Source organism: Rissa tridactyla, chromosome 5 (genome assembly GCF_028500815.1).
Source record: "Rissa tridactyla isolate bRisTri1 chromosome 5, bRisTri1.patW.cur.20221130, whole genome shotgun sequence".
Lineage (NCBI taxonomy): Eukaryota > Metazoa > Chordata > Aves > Charadriiformes > Laridae > Rissa > Rissa tridactyla.
Window position 1 is genome coordinate 17077878 of NC_071470.1, and position 18557 is coordinate 17096434.

At 40.1% G+C, this 18557-nt stretch overlaps 2 protein-coding genes across 4 annotated transcripts in view; both read right to left on the reverse strand.

The window, feature by feature from the left end:
- Positions 1-1182, reverse strand: part of C5H4orf19 (chromosome 5 C4orf19 homolog) — a 45789-nt gene extending 44607 nt beyond the window's left edge. For all 3 annotated transcript variants that reach the window (XR_008466824.1, XM_054204173.1, XM_054204172.1), the window contains exon 1: positions 1047-1182. The gene's annotated coding sequence lies outside the window, so the exon portion shown is untranslated. The remainder of the gene's footprint in view (positions 1-1046) is intronic.
- Positions 1183-8049: 6867 nt separating this feature from the next.
- Positions 8050-18557, reverse strand: part of NWD2 (NACHT and WD repeat domain containing 2) — a 56213-nt gene continuing 45705 nt past the window's right edge. Inside the window, exons 4-7 of the mRNA XM_054203593.1 lie at positions 16788-16991; positions 14812-14956; positions 13918-14507; positions 8050-11985 (exon numbers count right to left, since the gene is read on the reverse strand). Coding sequence (XP_054059568.1) covers positions 8050-11985; positions 13918-14507; positions 14812-14956; positions 16788-16991 — 4875 coding nt within the window. The remainder of the gene's footprint in view (positions 11986-13917; positions 14508-14811; positions 14957-16787; positions 16992-18557) is intronic.

The following is an 18557-nucleotide window of genomic DNA, read 5'->3' on the forward strand; positions in this document are numbered from 1 at the left end:
AAATTAATTGCTTGCAATCACCACCCAACCATTGTAGGAGTAAACCAATAAACACCACTTGCTGCCTTTGTGCAGTGGGAGTCCCCAGGGGGTGGAAATCTTATGGTGCACTAGAGATCTTTTTGTAAATATAGATTCTGTAGCTTTATAGAGTGTAGTCTCTAACTAAATTCCTATAAAGGGATTAAAATAATAAGAACACTGAAAACAATTACAGTTTAAAGAAAAATTGTGATGAGAAAAAGATCTTAGTTATAAAAATGCTAATGTGGTACCCTGGAAAAATCCTTCAGCATAAGTAAAAAAAAAAAAAAAAAAAAAAAAAAAAAAAAACAACAAACCAAAAAAAACCCAACTGCAATATTGCCAACAATTGCCAGTGAAACTTTATTACTCCATGTGAAAATGGATATGCTTTAATGTAATTTAAAATCTCGATTAACTGTGTTTTAACTGACTTTCCTGTGACTCCCTATTTTGTAAATTTTTCTCCTTTTATGGAGCACTGTAATACTCCCCATCTGCCTTTCATTTGCTTTTGTAAGGTTTGGTTTTTTTTTTTAATGTACCAAATTCGAGGAGAGACAATCAGAAATCGTGTGAGTTCAGTGAGGAAGCCACATCCTTTAAAATACATTTGGATTGAAGTGACTGAAACAATGTGCAATTCATGGTATAAGTAAAGTCAGAAGAGTTCTAAATCCCTTCGTTTCAGACATCAGAGACATATTAACTCCCCCTTTGCCTCACGTACTCTAACACAACCATTTCAATAACTATGAAATCTTTAAAAATATTACGTTTAAAATAGATTTAGCTTTAAAAAGTTGCTTCGTTTGGATTTCCGCTGAGCCAACTGTGTTTCTGAGTATAAAAACAACACTGACTCTACAACAGGTGGAACAAGTAAGATTAGATATTTTCAGGATCAAACTGTTAAACTATTTTGAAAGCTAAAAAAGAAAGAGAGTGCAAAATATGCCCTGTAAACAGTTTCTCTTGAAAGCACAGCATTACAAGTTTAAAGGAAGAAGAACTTTTCCTACCTGTAGCTTTTGTGAGGATCAGGAAGTGTAGCTTTTTTCTGATTACAATCTTCCATGGCTTAGCTTGGCTTCTGCATTTGAATGTTAAATATGTAAGAATGCCTTGTTTAGCTTGGGAGTTTGCATGACCTCTTAATGAGACACTGTAGTTAGTGTCATTGGGTATTAAGGCGTCATGTGACTGTAGATGAAAATAAAATCCTTTAAAGTTTGCATTTAATACTTCCTAGAATCTGTAACCCTTTACCTGCAAGCTGGATAAAAACCTGATAGAGCTCACTGTTTTCTGGCCAGGGTTAGAAAAAGGAGAAGAGCAAGAACACGTGCCAAATAATTCCTTTTCCTCTGGGACAGTTGCTTACAATAACCACAACAAAGTCCGAGCCTGTCAGTGTATTAATGCCGTCATTTGCATATTCTTAAAATTAAATCTCCCCACGTCAGAAACGGCGCTGGAGGGATTTGGCAGAAAGTTGCTCTGTTATGTTTTGCCTAGCAGCGCCATTTGATCCCTGCTGTTTTGGGGGTTGCTCTACGGGGGAGCTCTGCTCTGTGGTATATTTGCAGGCATCGCATCACATTTACCTGTGAAAGTTGCAGACTTTCCTGGAATCATTTTGGTTTGGGTGTGGTGTTTCCAGAAGTGATACTAAAGAAGTTCTGCTGCCACAATCCACTTAGGATAGTGTTCCCTGTGCAGGAGGAGAGATTTAACTTAGCCATTATCTGCAAGCATCTGGATCCGGTGTTTTCCAGCTGTAATCTTTAACGTATATCGATGTACCTGGAAACTGTAAAAAAAAAAACAAACCAACCCTCCCGGAAAGAACTGGCACTAAACATTGCATCATCTAACTGCTGTGTCACGGCCGGGGGGTCCAAAGCAGCGCTACCAGAGTTTACTCAATAATACTTTGGAAATGTTCTACTAAAGCCTTTGTTTGTTTGTTTGTGGTGATAAGTCTCGTGGAAGCAGTTATACGAGGTTCGGCTGCTGTACCTGTAGGTGTGCTGTCCTTGCCCTAAATAATGGTGGATTTCGGGTTGCCTCCCTGCCTGACGGAGGTTGCATCCTTGCCCTCCCCGTGTAAGGGGCGTGCTGGAGTCCCGCTTCCCTTTCTCATGCAAAGTATCCTCCTGAAATCCCACTCCAGCAGCGGGCAGGGTTTGCCCGGTTGTGCTTCCCCTCTGTATGCGCTGCGCTCAGCTAAAGATGAGACCGTCAAACTCATTTCAGCAGTGGGCTGAGGGCAGGCGGGTCCCTTGCCGGGGCGCAGACTCACCTGCGCTGCCCGGCCCCCGCCGCCCTCTGCGGCACCGCCACCCCGGCCTGGCACATCGGATGCCACAAAACAAATTAATAAAGGCTGCTTTGGATAAGCTTATTTTAAAAGCAGAGAGCTACGGCAGAACGCAAAGGCCAAATATAATTTACAGTCTGTGAGCTAGTGAACTGCAAAGCTCTGCAACAGCTCTTTGGCAGATTTTTTGGCTTTATTTTTATTTTACTATTCCTGAAAGCTTTTAGCACTGGCTGAAAATGGACTTCAAGAGCCAGAAATGTCTTATTACAAAACCTTCACTAAACTGTGCCAAAAGCTCTCTAGTCAGTAAATAAAGAATCGCCAGGGTAATATACCCCCAATTAGTTAGAGGCGGTGAGGAAGGTGGGAGATGCAAATGGCTGGGGTCTGCCTCTGCAGCGTGGAGCGTGATGCTGTGGGCAGACCCCTGCGCAGCGTGTGCTGTGTGCCCGGTTTACAGCCCTGCTGAGTCAGAGCCAGGCCCCGTGGGCCATCTGGTGGCATTTTGCTACTATCCTCATGGCGGTTGGGCTAATGAGCTGGGCTAATGAGGCTGAGACATGTCCCAGTTGAAAAGCTGTGCTGTAGGCTGGGAGGTCACTGGAAGTGACCTCAGGGAGGCTGCCTCTCCCTTTCTGCTGGTACTCATCCTCCTCATCAGACCCTTTTCAGGACTTCCCTCTTTTTGGCATCCCTGAGACTATTCATTCTTGTAGTTTCTTGAAACCATAGCCAGGGTTTCTGCAGTAGTAAAGTTCTGCCCCAGCCCCTGCAGTGCCCAGCGTGCTGTGCTCCTGTAGTGCTATTCCCAAAACCTAATATTTTCTATGAGTATGTGCAAACTGCTGGGATCTTTTCAGGCTGACGGTTTGGTCAGGTTTTCAAAGACGTGTCCTGCATGGAGTGATCACTTGTCTCACCAATCCATAGTCCTTGTTCAAAAACACGGGCGTGACAACATTTTTTTCAAGGGAAAAGTAGTTGAGACATTCAGCCTGCAGAAATCCTCTTTTTCCTCTGATCTCTAATTCTTGTACCTTAGTCAACTCTTTTGGCTGACGTTTTCTGGAGAATGTTCCTGCTGAGATAGAAGTCTGCCTTGAAAAATTACAGCCTAAAAGGTTAACTTTGTAACTTCAGATACTATTGTTAACATAGGGATGATGGGGCAGCGGAGGCAGGGACAAGAGCTTGCTAGGGGCAGATTTTAACAGTCACTTTGGAAACCACTTGTGATTTTAAGAGGATATTCTGCTGGACTGGACATCTCGAGAGAATGTTCCCTCACGCTCCTCTGGTTATTGGCCTGTGTTTTCAACTGAATTTAGCACTGGTCCTTGATAGTGAAAGTCCCTTTTTCACAGAAGGATGGTAGTGCAAACTGCCTCTTCTGGAGAAACACATGATAAAATGCCTCATCCCGCCCTGGGAAGGATTGTGATGGCTATTCCTTCAACCTTTGACCTCCCTGTTGAAACTGAGAAGTGAGACTATGATTTAGATGCACACAGAGATCACCATGTCACGTAAGTCAGGGGACTCCCTACAAAATGCAAGGAATGGTGTTCAGTGACCTGGCTGGAAACCACAGGAAAAAATGTTGCTCATTACTCTCCTTGCAGCGAAGCAGTGTTGCAGGAAGAGATATCGGGTAACATCTTTAATGGGGTACAAGAACTTTGAAGTGGGTCATATTTGTATTGTAAATGCTTGATAGTGATTCTTAGTAACAAAACCTCGATAATCAAAACTTCCCAAAGGCTGCAGTCCACGTTTGGATGATTACACAATCAATTTTATGGTTACATAAAAAATGTGTAGAAAAATAAGATCTCTTTGGTTTTATAATTAGAAGAAATAAAAACAGATTTCAGAACTCTGTCTTTTCACACTCTTAATATTTATGTTAAAACAGGTATTTTTTAATCCTTAATCACAAAATAAAACAATGCAGATTGTTCCTAATAGCCTAATAGTAATGACTCAAAGGATGTATGATACAGACACACATAAGAAGCAAAATCTCAGGATTTTAAGCTGATGTGGAGCTGAAATAGTCCTCCCTGCATATGAACGCCATTTCAGCAATGGATTTTTGCTTGAAATTCCCTTTGCTAGACAGCTAAAACTTCTGTTTCCACCGGTCTATGTACAGGGCTTGAGTATGCAACATGGAGAAATCAGGGCTGGGGAACCACTGAAACCTGAATGCCTTCTGAATGCCTTTTCCAGGCTACATGTTAACTCACATTTTGATGTTATCTGATAATAATGTGAAAAAAGTCGAATGGCCACAGGCCGTATGAAATGAAGTCACGGGCTGTGCATTCCCCAGCTGTGGTACAAAGGAAATGACTGATAAAAATATTATTTCTAGCTGACCTCCGGCTTACCTTTGTCTGCCAAAGAATTTCCGGCTAATTCCCCTGTAAAGCTTTCTTGCAGCTACAGCCTATTCCTAGAATCTTCTGTGTCAGAAATTATGGACCTCATCTGAGCCTGTTTATTGATGCACTGAAGATAAAGAATAAATGAAAGCTTTGTTCTAGATATGCAAATACTGCTCCTTAAAAGAAAGTAAATTGCTCTATTTCTATGTAGGGATAGAAGAGCACTTGGCATTTGGATGGCTCATTATTAGAGAAACTACTTTGTCCCTGTACCACTGCACAGACATACCCGGGGACAGATTTGTGAGGGGCTACGGGGTAGTCACTCTTGCAGTAGCAACTATTCGGACACTGAGCAGCCTAATGCCATTCAGGAACCTGTGTCTGCTGCTTAGGCTCAGTATGAGGAGTCTGACCCCTGAGAAATAGATTCAGGAAGCTGGAAAGCTGAATGAAATCGTTTATCTATTAAGACATAGATAAATTATGAGGAGGGACAGGACTTAAACAGCATCCTTCAGTGAGATTAGGAACCCAATACTTGGCTGCAGGGCTTAAGTAGATTAGGAGTCATGTTCATGTTCAGCTTTGTCATTGTTTTACAATTAAAAAAAATAGTGGTAAAAACCACTCATGCTGTCCTTGGTTAGAACATAAAAGACTAAGGTTCAAAGCAGGACAAGAACACCCATGCCTTTTAATATACAGCATCACTGCTTTCACGTGTCAGCCTATTGCTTTGACCAACTAGACGAGGCCTAAAATCAATTCCCTCTTTGACCTGAGCTGAAGGGAAGATTGCTTCCACTTTTAGGTGGGTCCTCTGTTTTGCTGGGTATCTCCTGCCCCAAGAAGCTGTGCCACTGTGCAGAAGACTGTGAAGTTCATTGAAACAGAAAACAAGAGGAGCAAGTCTGGGTACTCTATCAGTAAGTCACTCAGCTGAGCTGGGACCAGCTGGGTTCTGGTAGTGCTTCCCCAAAAGGAAGAATGTTACTCCATTTCTGTGTTTTGCTTTGTTTCTATGTTATACTCCTTTACTGCCCAAAGTTAGCCACTCTCCTGGCAGAGAGGAGATGTGTTTTTACTCTTCTGAGATAATGAAGGAGCTAACTTTCCAACATTATGCAGGTTATGCACAAGAACTTCAAGGCTGAAACGCGTGAGTCATGCCCAGTGTTTGAAAGAAGGTGGAAGTTGCTTACCTTCAGAACAGGATCCCCGGAGGCGTGGATCCCACAGCCCCTTCCTGTAGCTCCAAAGGTCTGAAAGGGAGTAGGATTTCAGGTGCTCCCCTCTTTTCTGAGCTTTCCACTAGATAGGTTCCACAAGCCCTCATGCCTGTTGACTTGCACAGTGGCAGTATGCAATCTAGTCATAAGCAGCATCTAAGCACGGATGTTTTGTGTGAATTTCATTGATTTTTTGAATGCTTGATTTAGTTAACTGGTGGGAAAAACACTAGAACTTTTCCTTACGAATATAGCCCTTAAAAATGATTTAAATACAGGCTAATGGGAGCTGCAAATGCCTTGTGTCCCTCAGCCCTTTAATTTCCCTAAAATTAAGGGACACACACAAGACTGTTTCCTTAGTTTATTAGTACAAACAATGCATACACAAGACTGTATATTGTTTGAAGACTGCAATAGATTTCTAATTTAACAACTCTGTAACAAAATTTAACTAAATTTGACATTTATGAAAATATAAATCTCTGATTGGGTAGGTTTTCCCAACAATACAAAGTTTACATAAAAACATTCAATATGATCTATTAGTTGCAAACAGGTTAGGAAAAAATCATTCAAGTCACTTAATATACTATATTGGCTTGTACATTGAACATTCACACACTACATTAAGTTCTAGCTTAGCATTCATTTCTTGGAAATTTGTGGCATGGAGTTCTGATTTTAAAAATAAAATTGTTTTGTTTAAATAATTTGAAAAAATTTCTACTGGTGTGTCAACTTTAACATACGTAAGGAGGGAAAAAAATCTTCTTATCCTTTCAGATGGTGTCCAGTATTTTATTTTCCTTAGTCAAAATGTATTTTTTTTAAAGCATTTGTCATTATTTCACAATTTCTGCCTTGAAACTGGTAAAACTGTACAAAAGGCTCAGAACAGTTCGAAAGCAGAAAGTGAAGCTTGTATGTATGTGGAAGTAAGAAAAACCCATTACAAATTGGACCAGTAAAGAACCTTTGGACAGCCTTTACATTTAGTGGAGTATTTCAGCACATATACAAGCAGTCCCAGAGTGTTTGGTCATCTGATCTGTATTTATGATGGGAAAGAGCAGAAATGATAGTAAGGCAAATGTTATCAAGATTAATACATGGCATGTCTGAAAACTTTCTATTAAGATTACTTTGGGGACATAGGAGATACTTTAGACTTTCTTACAACAAAATGGATAGCAACCTTTTAACATAAAGAAATTAATGCGTGTAACTGTAACGCCCTTTCTCTTTGAAAAAGTTTTCATTACAACCTGTACTAATACACTGTGAAGACGAAAAAATTCTCCAAACCAAAAATATAAACCCCAAGCCCTATATTCCTTTTATGACCTAGGTTTTTATCATTTTTATCACAATACAGAAACCTGAAATCCCTGCATGCAATTAAAAAAAAACAAACAAACTTTCAGTCCATTCATTCAGGTGAACAAATACTTATCAGCTCACATGTTGACATGTTTGCAGCTGACTGGCACCTACTCCTTTCAACCCAAAGATTAATCCCAATTAAAAAAAAAAAAGTCGGTATTTTTTAAATGATGATGGAATGTATCAAGTGTTTCAGGTTGGCAGGTGACATCTTGTCATTGCACCATCAAGCAGTAAAACACATTTTTGCAAGTGGGTATAAAGTTGGCTGTTAGCTATAGACCCATCTAGGTGACTTGATATAGAAAATAGTGGTCTGACACTTCTCACCAATCGTGTGGAGCTTTAGCTGTAGTTAAAACAGTTTGTCAATCCCAGATAAGATCACCTAACTTCTGTAATAGCATAACAATTTTGATAGTATTGCTAGAAATTTTTAATCAAGGCCCTGGTGAAATCCTGGACTGAACCTTGTATTCCAAAATTTAAAAAACCCTGCAGCCCATTTGCTTTATGTTTGCTTTTTTTTTTGTTTACATAAATGTAAGAATATTTCTTGAGGAAAAAACAGCTGGTCTGCCCTCTGCTGTTTCTGTCTGTCTTCCAAGAAATGCACTGATTTTTACGTGAATTCAGAAGACAAATCTATGCATGTATACTATTATTCAGATAAGCTAGTCCAGACGGTTACTTAGTTGTTAGCAGCAAAACTGTGTCCTCTGCAATCTATGGCTGAGCACACTTTCTCATAGCAATAGTTGTGTTTTTTGGTTGGTGTTGCTTCACTCACCTCAGGCTCTGTAACTGTAATGGGGCTATCCCTTGCGAATACTTCTGTTGATTCCCTCCAAATGCAGTCTGCAGTCACTTTGAAGCTATAATTGTGACATTTTGGCCTGATCACCTGTGTTGTGTTGTTGAAAATCTGACGGCTGTTTGAAGTAGCAATTTTGATTTTTAGTGCAGCGTCAACTCGATCCACTACAGTGTAAGTACCTATACTTCCGTCATCAAATCCAATAATAATATTTAAATGTCTCTGTGAGAGTGCAAGAAAAGTGGGAGTTTTATAAAGAGAACAGGCACCGATGTTTTTGCCATCCGCTAGCCTCATTACTATTAAACTAGAGACCGCACCGTTGTCATCATCTTCTTCACTGCGAAAACAGATGTACACAAGATAGCGGCCATCCCGAGACAGCCTCTGCCGCCAGATGACACCTGGAGCGTGAACCACACGAAGTTTTCCACTGTATAAATCAAGCACGTTGATGTTTTCGTCACCACGGGTTATAATTCCTAGCTTCCCGTTTGGGGATATTTCGAAGTCTTCCAAATTTTTTAAGAAATTGGTAGGCAATTGTACGCGTCTGCAGATGACTTCCTCCGTCAGGCTCCAGATGTTCACAGTTTCAGTAGATGTTATAAATACTATAATATCTGGGCAGTCTGGTATCAGCTTAATATCCACAATGCTTGCGCCATCATCACAGCAAAACTTCTTGGTTATACTGCCTGTCCAGAGACTCACTGCCAACACTTTATTCTTCGCCATTCCGACTACGAATGTATTTGCAGTTGTTATAAATGCATTCTGTAAGGCAACTAAAATATTGCAAACCCTATGTCCTGTAGCCAATCGCCAAACTCGGGATGCATTTTGCTCACAGAGAGAGACTACAAATTGATCGTTATGAGTAATCATTAGCTCTGAGATTTTTTGTCCATTAATGCGAAAGATATTTTCGCCACTAACAGTGTGCCATACATACTGGCTGCATTTATCGTCTGATGTAACCATTATCTCTCCAGAAGAGGTCAGCACACAGTTTTCAACGATACCTTCGTGCTTGAACACGGCTTCAATAAATCCAGTGCTGAAGTTCCACTTATGGACAGAATCTGATCCATCCAATGTGTATATTAATTCCCCCCTGGCTGGCAACACCAGTCTTTGGATAGGCTTGCCAGATTTGTCAATATTGGACATAGCAGTTATGATGTCTATATCCCAAATAGAAAGGACACCACTGGTGGATAAGGATAGCAGCATGTTATGATGATTTGATTTAATTAGCCTGACTATAGTTCCTGAGATTTCCTGTAAGCTTGCCATACACTGTCCCGTATCTCTTCTCCAAACAAAAATGGCTGAGGTATTTTCCATTGAAGCAATTATACAGTTGCCATTTTTGGACAACACAGCAGATATAAAGCGCTCATTGTGTTTAGCTCTAAACTTTTCAGCCACCTTCCACACACGAGTGTCAAGAAGTTCAATGCTGAGAGCCTTACAAATTAAAATTGCACTTTGGTCTTCAGAAAGCTCTATGCTGACAACTTCACTGTCTTCTCTCCTGCAGTCAAAGTCATCCGTAAGCTGGGGATTCGCAATTTCCTCTGTATTCCACACAGAGAGGCTACCCTCATTGTCCACCATCACCATTTCTTGGGCTGTGTCCAGAATGAGAAGGAATTTCACAAATCCACTGGAAAATTCGGAGGTCACAGTGGCCAGCTTCTCTCCACTGCCCAAGTGAAAAATGGTGGCGGTGTTCAAATACTGTCCGCAGGACGCATAAACTCCATCTGGAGAACACTGCACGCAGGTCACCTCGTACCAGCAGTGGAAGTGATAGAGAGGCCAACCGTAAAGCAGATCTATTACAGTGACGTCTTTGCTGGCCTCCAGCCAAGCAAGCGCATGGTTGACTGATAGCGTAAATCCATTTATAAAACTGGACGCCCCCCCAATTCCACAATGTTTCGACCCCTTAATTTCCACCTCAGATAGAAGACAGGAATTTACGTTATCGTATATCAAAAGAGTGTTTTTTGTTGTAGCCACTACAAGGTACTTTTCATCACTAGTAAGCTTCATGCCTAAGATAACAGATGGAGCTGTTGTGATCTGCCTTAGTAACTGGCGGGTCTCTACATCCCAAGTGCTGATGGAGCCATTTTCTAAAGCAGCAATAATTGTGCTGGGATTAAAAGTAGGCAAAATCTCAGTGACGTGCATGCAGCTGGATGACAGCGGCAGGCGCTCGGGGCTGTAAGTCACATCCATGGAGGAATGCAAAGGGACGATAGAGCAGTACTTGGGTCCGTCCTTGTCACATTCTAAGAGGAGATGTCTGAGTTTGGGCAATGAACTTACCACTGGGAGAAGCCTCTGCTGCAATTCAGCGGAGAGCGAACCTGGGTATTTTACTACTTTGAACTTTATACTGCGGAGGGTACTGGCCAGAAATTTCAGCTCCTTTTCTTGCGAGTAGGTATAAGCCAGTTCTATGTCAGAAAGAGCTTTATCAAACTGTCCTATTCTAATCATGGTGTACAGCCAGCTGAAGTTCATGATGACTCCATACAGAAGATCATCTGTTCTTCCACATCTTGTCAAGTGGTGAATAAGTTCTGTCATTTTTCTGTGATTGATAAAAAAGATATCAGGCTCTAATGGATTACACTGAAAGACCCATGGCTGATCAGGTGCCTGCCTGTCAAAAGCAGTCTGATCCATGCAGTGCTTTTCATCCTCGTTCAGGCCTCTACTGTCATGGTCAGGACAACCATTCAGATATTGGTCACTGCTGTAAAAAGGCTTTCTTCGTCCACCTGACCAAACACCAAGGAAATACTCTGCCATGACTGTGTGCATTTCATGCAAATCTTCTTCATTGTGCAGGTACAATTTCTGGGCAATTAGTTGCAAGTGCCTATTTGCCCAAAGAAGAAGTGTTACATTTTTCACCTGTCGCTCTATCAAGTACCCCTGTAAGCCCTCCTTAAGCCTTGCAATGTATATATATGGAATTCTCAGCGGGTTACTTTCTCTAACGCTCTCACTCAGTTCATACATAACACTGTTGTCAAGGGCTAAAATATCTTCCAGTTCCATTTCACTTAGGCCAGATTTGGACATAGTGATGTAGCCAAGTGCCCTTGACAATAGTCTTGATCCACACTTGTTTTCCAGTGACCAAAACAACTGCTCTATGCTTTCGTGGACAGTGACACAGAGGGAGGACTCATCCACATCTTTGTGAGATCTCCAGTTCCTGACCTCTCTGAAGGTTAAGTTCACAAACATCGGCAGCGTGCACTTGGAGAATGCTTCATTGACGTAGATTTGTTGCCCTGATGTTACTTTTCTTTTAACCCGCAGCAGCTGATGTTTCAGTACTTGGCTACACATCTTTCTGTCCCTTGCAGTCAATTCAATGTAGTTGTCTTCTTCATGAATAAGGCACCTCAGTTTTTGCAGGATCCCGTGCTTGTTTGGCAGTGTTGACAAAATTATCCGTACTGAACGGGGAAGGTGAATGGGAAGCCACCAGAGCTTTCTGCCATCATCACTATCTGTTAGCTGTTCCAGGGCATCGAATATTATCACCAGTGGCCTGTGGAATGAAGACTCATTCAAGAGATTGATGAACAAGTCCCGAAGGTCATGAATCTTTTTTGGGTAACTTTGCACGAGACAATGATAGTTGACTGCTAATTGTTCACAAATACTTTGAAGTATATTCTTCAGGTCTGTACTTGTTTCGGTGGATCCCAAAAATCTTATAACTACCACAGGGTCAGAATCTGGTCCCATCTCTTCTTGCAGCCAGGAATAGGCCTAGAATATAGAGCATAATTTTGTTAATATGTAAATGAAGCACAGTAACGGAGTTTATAAATAGCGATTGCCTATACATAAATAAACACTTTAAAATGTTACTGGTTGAAAGACAATGCTCTCACTGGCAGAGTTAAAGGCTGTTTTGATTTATGTGCACTGGGTGAAACTTATGTGTGCAGTGGATTAAATTTATATGATATGTTATCTTTGTTTAGCACAGGTAATACCCAAAACACTGAAACCCTTACATTTAAGGAGACATGAGTAGAATGTAGCCCATAAATCCCAGGGTACTCTTTGCAAAATCTATGTCCCACTTCTGAAAGTCAGCAGAGAGATTCTTTTATTAACCACCTTCCTTAGATTCTAAGCAATGTCATCCTTGGCCAGGCAGACCAGCTTGCCACCTAGGCTTGTTTAACGTTGATCCCCATCTGAGTGGATGCCCTGATGGTTTTGGAGGACAGGGATGAGAGTACAGGATTGTTGCCCTTTACTAGCAGGTTACCTTAGTTCCTGGACCACAGAAGTACGCTCTGTTTTAGTGTGCCTCTGACTCTTTCACACTGCCACAAGGGGTAAAAAGTATTTCTTGCTGGTTTTTTTGGTTAGCATACTCTAAGCAAGCGAGGAATGTGACTTTAAATGCTCTCAGTGTGTGCAGGGTAGGACGCTCGGTTCTCTTACTTGCTAAGTCTTTTCACCTCACTTTATTACACAATACTTTAAAAGAAAAGCATAACGAGAGTCTCTAGGTTAACTTATGTACTCAGATCTGAAATGAGATCTTGAATTGCAAATCCCAGTTTCATGTAGGCAACTAATGTGAATCTATAGGACGTCACATTTGGGAAAGATACAGGATTTTAAATGTTATTGTTGCCTTACAAGTATCTAAGGGTGGGTTGAAGGAGGATGGTGCCAGACTCTTTTCAATGGTTCCCAGTGACAGGACGAGGGGCAATGGGCACAAGCTAGAACATAGGAAGTTCCGTTCAAATACACGGAAAAACTTCTTTACGATGAGGGTGACAGAGCACTGGAACAGGCTGCCCAGGGAGGTTGTGGAGTCCCCTTCTCTGGAGATTTTCAAGACTCACCTGGATGCAGTCCTGAGTAATGTGCTCTAGGCAACCCTGCTCTAGCAGGGGAGTTGGACTAGATGATCTCTAGAGGTCCCTTCCAACTCTGAAGATTCTGTGATTCTGTGTGATTCTCCATTTCCTTCTGGCTGATACGGCTGTTTCCCAGCCCACTGTGCTAAATTCTCTGAGCACCCTGCAGGGAACTCAAAGTTATGACTCTCAGCTGGAGAATTAGGCTCAGAGATGCCAGTTCGGTCTTTTTCTGCATCTGGTCCTGCCTTCCAAGTGTTTCACTCATCTTCCTCTTGTACTCAGCTCAATGACTTAAACAGCGTATGTCAGATAAAAAAGTACGGGCATTTTTGCAGGTTATTACAGATAGATTTGTAGCAAGTGTAGCAGCCTAATTCTGGAGTAATTTCTGATAAGAACATAAGATGGCATGACTTGGAAAGACACGTTATATTTGTGAGTAAGACTAAAACCAGCATACGACGTTTAGATGGTTCTAGATTCATAGGAGCTCAGTGGAACAAGAGGGAAAGAGACCCTTCTAAAATACATGTTGTTAATTCAAAAATATATTGATTCCTATTAGGTTTTTAAGATGTCTGTTAAAGTACTTCTGTTTTGGCTAAGCACATGACAGAGACATGTTATTACTGAACGGTAAGTCTTTTTATGAATATGTGTACAGTAATATGTAGAATATACTTTTTATTATCTTTATTTTATATATTGAGGGCTGGTATCAGATCTGTTGACAAAAGGAAGAAAGAAAACTATGAGGCCCTTACACACTAATGCTCCTAACATCACGGTATTATGTAAAGTATTTATTTACCTTCTTTGCCACTTCGGCTAATAAAAGAGTCTTCCCTGTGCATGGTCCTCCGTATATGATAAGAGGGTTAATGTGTCCTATTTTACTAGGTAGAATGTATTTGTGAATTATGTTTAATGCCTCACATCTATATTCATAAAAAGTGGAGTATGTTTTACATAGGGATGAATGTTGAAGAACTTCATCGTACAGCAAGTCTGTCTCGGTGTCAAAATTCTGCTGGACTGTTGCTTGGATTATATCAATCATGTCTTCATAGAACTGTTTACCAAGCCCTTCGATGTAATGGTTCTCCACTTCTTGGGAGTAGCCCAGTTTCATGTCACAGTGAGTGACGGATGTGTACACTCTCAGATTGGATGATGCGACGATGGTAGGAATGAATTCATCCCTGAGCTTGATCAGTTTCTCAAGGGCTTCGGGATCTCGTAGAAACTTCCCAGCTGTATGTACCACATCCATGTATTTTCCCATCTCTGGAATTTTAACAAAACGCTCAATGTTGGCAATTTTCCGAATGTAGCAAACACACTTCTTTAGGAAAGCTGGTGTTTGTTTACCCAAGGCAAAATCAAGTTCATCTTCAATAGCTGAGGATGAAAAGAGAACACAGAGTTTCTGTTATCTTTTCTTTATAAACAGTTCAAGAACATCCCCCACCCCCAACAGGCAGACTCTTAAATGATTGCATCTGTTTTCTGTAAAAAACAGAAAAAGCATAGAAAAATCGCTGGGTGCTTTCGTATGGGTTTTGGTTTCAAGCAAGCACAATGAACATTATTTTTTTTCTTCAATTATACGTGAAATGCCGAGAGAAATAAGTTTTCATTTTTGTGGAAAGTGGGTAGAAAAGATAATAAATGAATATATAGAAATAGTTAGACTGAACTTTACCAGAGGAAAGGTATCTTTTTGCTTGGCTGTGTTTCATTTTCCCTTTCTCATACAGCAATTTCACAGCAGTCTTAAAAATCTTCTTAATCTCTTCTGATATATCTTGCCATTTGTTCTCATTCATAGAGTTTGAAGAAGATTCCATCTTTTAAAAATATCCATAGTTAGACAGTAGCTGTAATACACACATCTACAACTTCAGAAAGTAAAAGTCTAATATTCAAGTTCATAAATAACATGGTAACAGAGAAACACATACACTAAAAATAAATAAATAAGAGTTAAACTTTTTATACTGTCATAATGTATTCAATTTTAGAATTATATAAAAGTTATCTACTTTGAGTATTTTCTGAATTCCTTTTGTAGGCAGCTTAATGCAATATTTTTCAAGGATAAGACCAATAACACCTTTAAAGAAAGAGGGTTTTGAGAACCAAGCCTGAAATAATGATAATAAAGCAGCAGTAATACTGCTGAAATTATCGCTCCTTTAATAAGAAGTAATAATAATAATAATAATTATTATTATTATTTAAAGTTGGATCTCAAAACTGAAAATGAGGTTCCTGGTACCTGTAATTAAGCACCTCATATTAGCTACCATATTTGAAAAATACAAGATTATATCTGACGTTACTTTCATTCATTCATTGCTATAGTAACGGTAATCTTACTGTCATCAGAGAGGGACTCTAATATAAATTCACTAATCCTTTCAGATGGTGTCTCACAGATGCCACGATGGAGGTTTCTCTCAGGTAGCCAGTAGTTGCTGCTGCATTACTTACTGCAGGTGAAGGGTTTAAGGGGTCTCCAGTTTTCCTGGAGGGTGCAAAAGAACGGCCTCCAGGACGAGCTCCCTAGCAACTCTTTCTTGACACATTCAGAGCTGTGTATCTTTTATTACTTTCTCTAAGTTTATGAGATGTAACTTTATGTTAGCTTTAAGTTATGAACATCTTTTTACTTACTCCTGTGTATCAGTAGCTTGAGGAAAGGTACAAAGCTTTAATAACAAAAAAGCCAAGCTTTATTCAAAGGGATACTCTGGGCATTAGCAAAACAATGCAAAGTTACAAATCTTGCTTTCTCCTTTGTGATCAATACTACAGAATTAGGCACATTATACTGTCTTCAGGTCATTAAAACTCTTTCTGTGTCTATGCTTTTCACGTTTTCAATGTTTTTTCATGCAACAGAGAAAACATTCTGCTACACGGTAAGTGAATGCAGCATAATGGTTTAACTTAATTTTCTTGTATAATACCGTATGCACTCAAAACGAAGGGAATACGCTGTTAAGGACTTAATTTTTCGTACACTGAAATCTGTCCTTGGGTATATAGGATGTATAGAAGGGTAGAACTGAGCCCTAGGTAACATGCAGTTTTTATTGACATCAATTAAAAACAAATATAATTAATAATTATAATTAAAACACTTTATAATTAAAAGTGTTCAAAAATCTTCAGTTACAATACAGTTCATAAGTTCAAAGTATGAGATCTGACTCAGGACAGCACAGCACTTGTTTGACTTAAAAACCTTTCTTGTGTGGGGATAGAAAGAAAAATGTGTATTTTCTCTGCAAGTCCTGTTCACTGCAATCTAGCAAAAGCACAATACCAGGGCAGGAAAGCCTGGGCTCTCCCTATTCCAGCATCAGGGAAGGGAAGAGAAATCTGTATCACTGTCCCACTAGCCTCAACAGGTCATGGATGGCTACAATCCACTTGCTCTAGCTGTTATTAGAGAGTGCATCAACACAGGAGTCATGACCCATCGTGTCCCTTGGCGTTTCACAGCTGCTCCCTTCACCACCTATGGGAAAGGAGCATCACAGCACAGGTTGCTCAGGTGTGGACAGGGCTGTAGAAGTTAATTCAGAGACAGCAGCAAGTTTCTGGCCTGGGGGACTGCCCGCCACTGTAACTGCTAGAGAAGAATTTGGTAAGGAGGTGACTATGACTTACGGTATTCTGGTAGTTCTTCAGCATTTCAGATTTTGGTCTGAGGTAATACGCTGGTGGCACCGCATTCTCATCCCTGCAGTACCACTCTTCTAAAATCCGTGTCTCTAGCTTGGCCTCCACAGCAGCATCCAGGATCATTTCAAATTCTGCTGACTCAACTTCTCCTGGTATTCGGATGTTCCCGTACTTCTCTCCTAATAGGCCCTGAGTATTTGCAGGAAAGTAGGGATTAAATTTTGCTTTTTGGTTAGGCAAAAACCCTCCTCAGGATATGAATTTCATAAAAATCAGTGTGGTAAAAGTTTAAGGACTTTGAAATTACTAGGAAGGGAAACAGATACGGTGTAAGATGAATTATGGTTGAGGGCTGAGCTGCATCCTACTATGATGGCTTGGTAAAATTTCAAGTAGGTGCATAGTCTTTCTTTATTAACTGGTAATAAAAATAAAAAGGCATTCAAAAGAAGAAATTTAAAAATGTCCAACATACTTTCTTAGCACAGTATTGACTCGAATATTATTGATTCCCATCAGCCACAGGTTGGCATTAATCTCACATGCAAAAGTGAATGTGGAAATCCTTTTCTCTGGACTCAGGCTAAGAATGCGTCTCTGGATTCTTTAGCTCTTGGCTTTATTCTTAGTTTCCACAGTAATGGAAGAGATGATTTTATTTGCTTGTTGATGAAAATTCACATGATATTATGTACAGCTTATATTGATGTTATTAAAAATGTGGCTTATACCAGCAATACCAAGGATCAATGTTGCAGAACCACAAGCTGCTTTGATGTCTCATATTCCCTTGTTGCAAAAATGTTCGATGTCTTTGCCTTGGTATCTGTCTGCTGAATGAACAGAGGGGCAAGGGAAGACAGTTTTGATCAAATACTGAATAGAAATAGAAATTTTAGTCCTTAAATGTACATATTTGGTATACAGGCAAAGATTTGTGGAAATCAGTTCTTAAACTGTGGCACAGGATATTTTTCACCTTCAAAACTGAGGATTAAAATATTGGTTGTGATACTCTGAATAATTTTTTTAAATTTATTTCCATAGGTTGCTGTCCATAAATATTTTATAAAAAAAGTATTGGGGAAAACGTTATAGAAGATAGAGTTGCAGGACACTCTTGCATTCTTTTGACCAAATTTTTCAAATTTGCGATCGTCAGCTTAGTTCTGCATTCAAATCTTGGTCCATAGAAGCCAGTGAGAACTCTCACTTCCTTTAAAGTAAGAGTTTTTATATCTTTCCTCATTTAAATGTATTCAGTGAAGATTTTGAGTTAATGAGAAGGAGTACTTAATGTGGAGAGGAACCAACAGTATCAGCATCTTGATTTGAATCAGAAAGATCTCTTAGTAAAGTAATGCTAATGCAAATACAGTTACCCCAAAAATGTAAATGACCTTGTTTGTAAATAATAAAAATCTAAATATTCATTATTTTTAAAGCACTTATCATAATGAGAAGCTGTTTTAAACTTTTCCAGCTGTAACTAAACCCTGAAAATCAATAACTGATGATGATGAACCCTGCTTCACTGATTATAAAAACGTGAAGCTGCAGACCCCTTTTCTGAATCCACTTGTGTTGGCAGAAGGTGCTCAAGTGGCTCATCATGCTAGATGCTGTAGCCCCAGAGCAGAGGCGGCAGAGCAGTGCATGTGAACGCTCCCTATCCTCTTTGAGGCAAAACCACCTCGGTTAGCTCAGACCACAGTTCACGTTGCATAAATGAACCTGGCTGATTTTTGCCTGAAG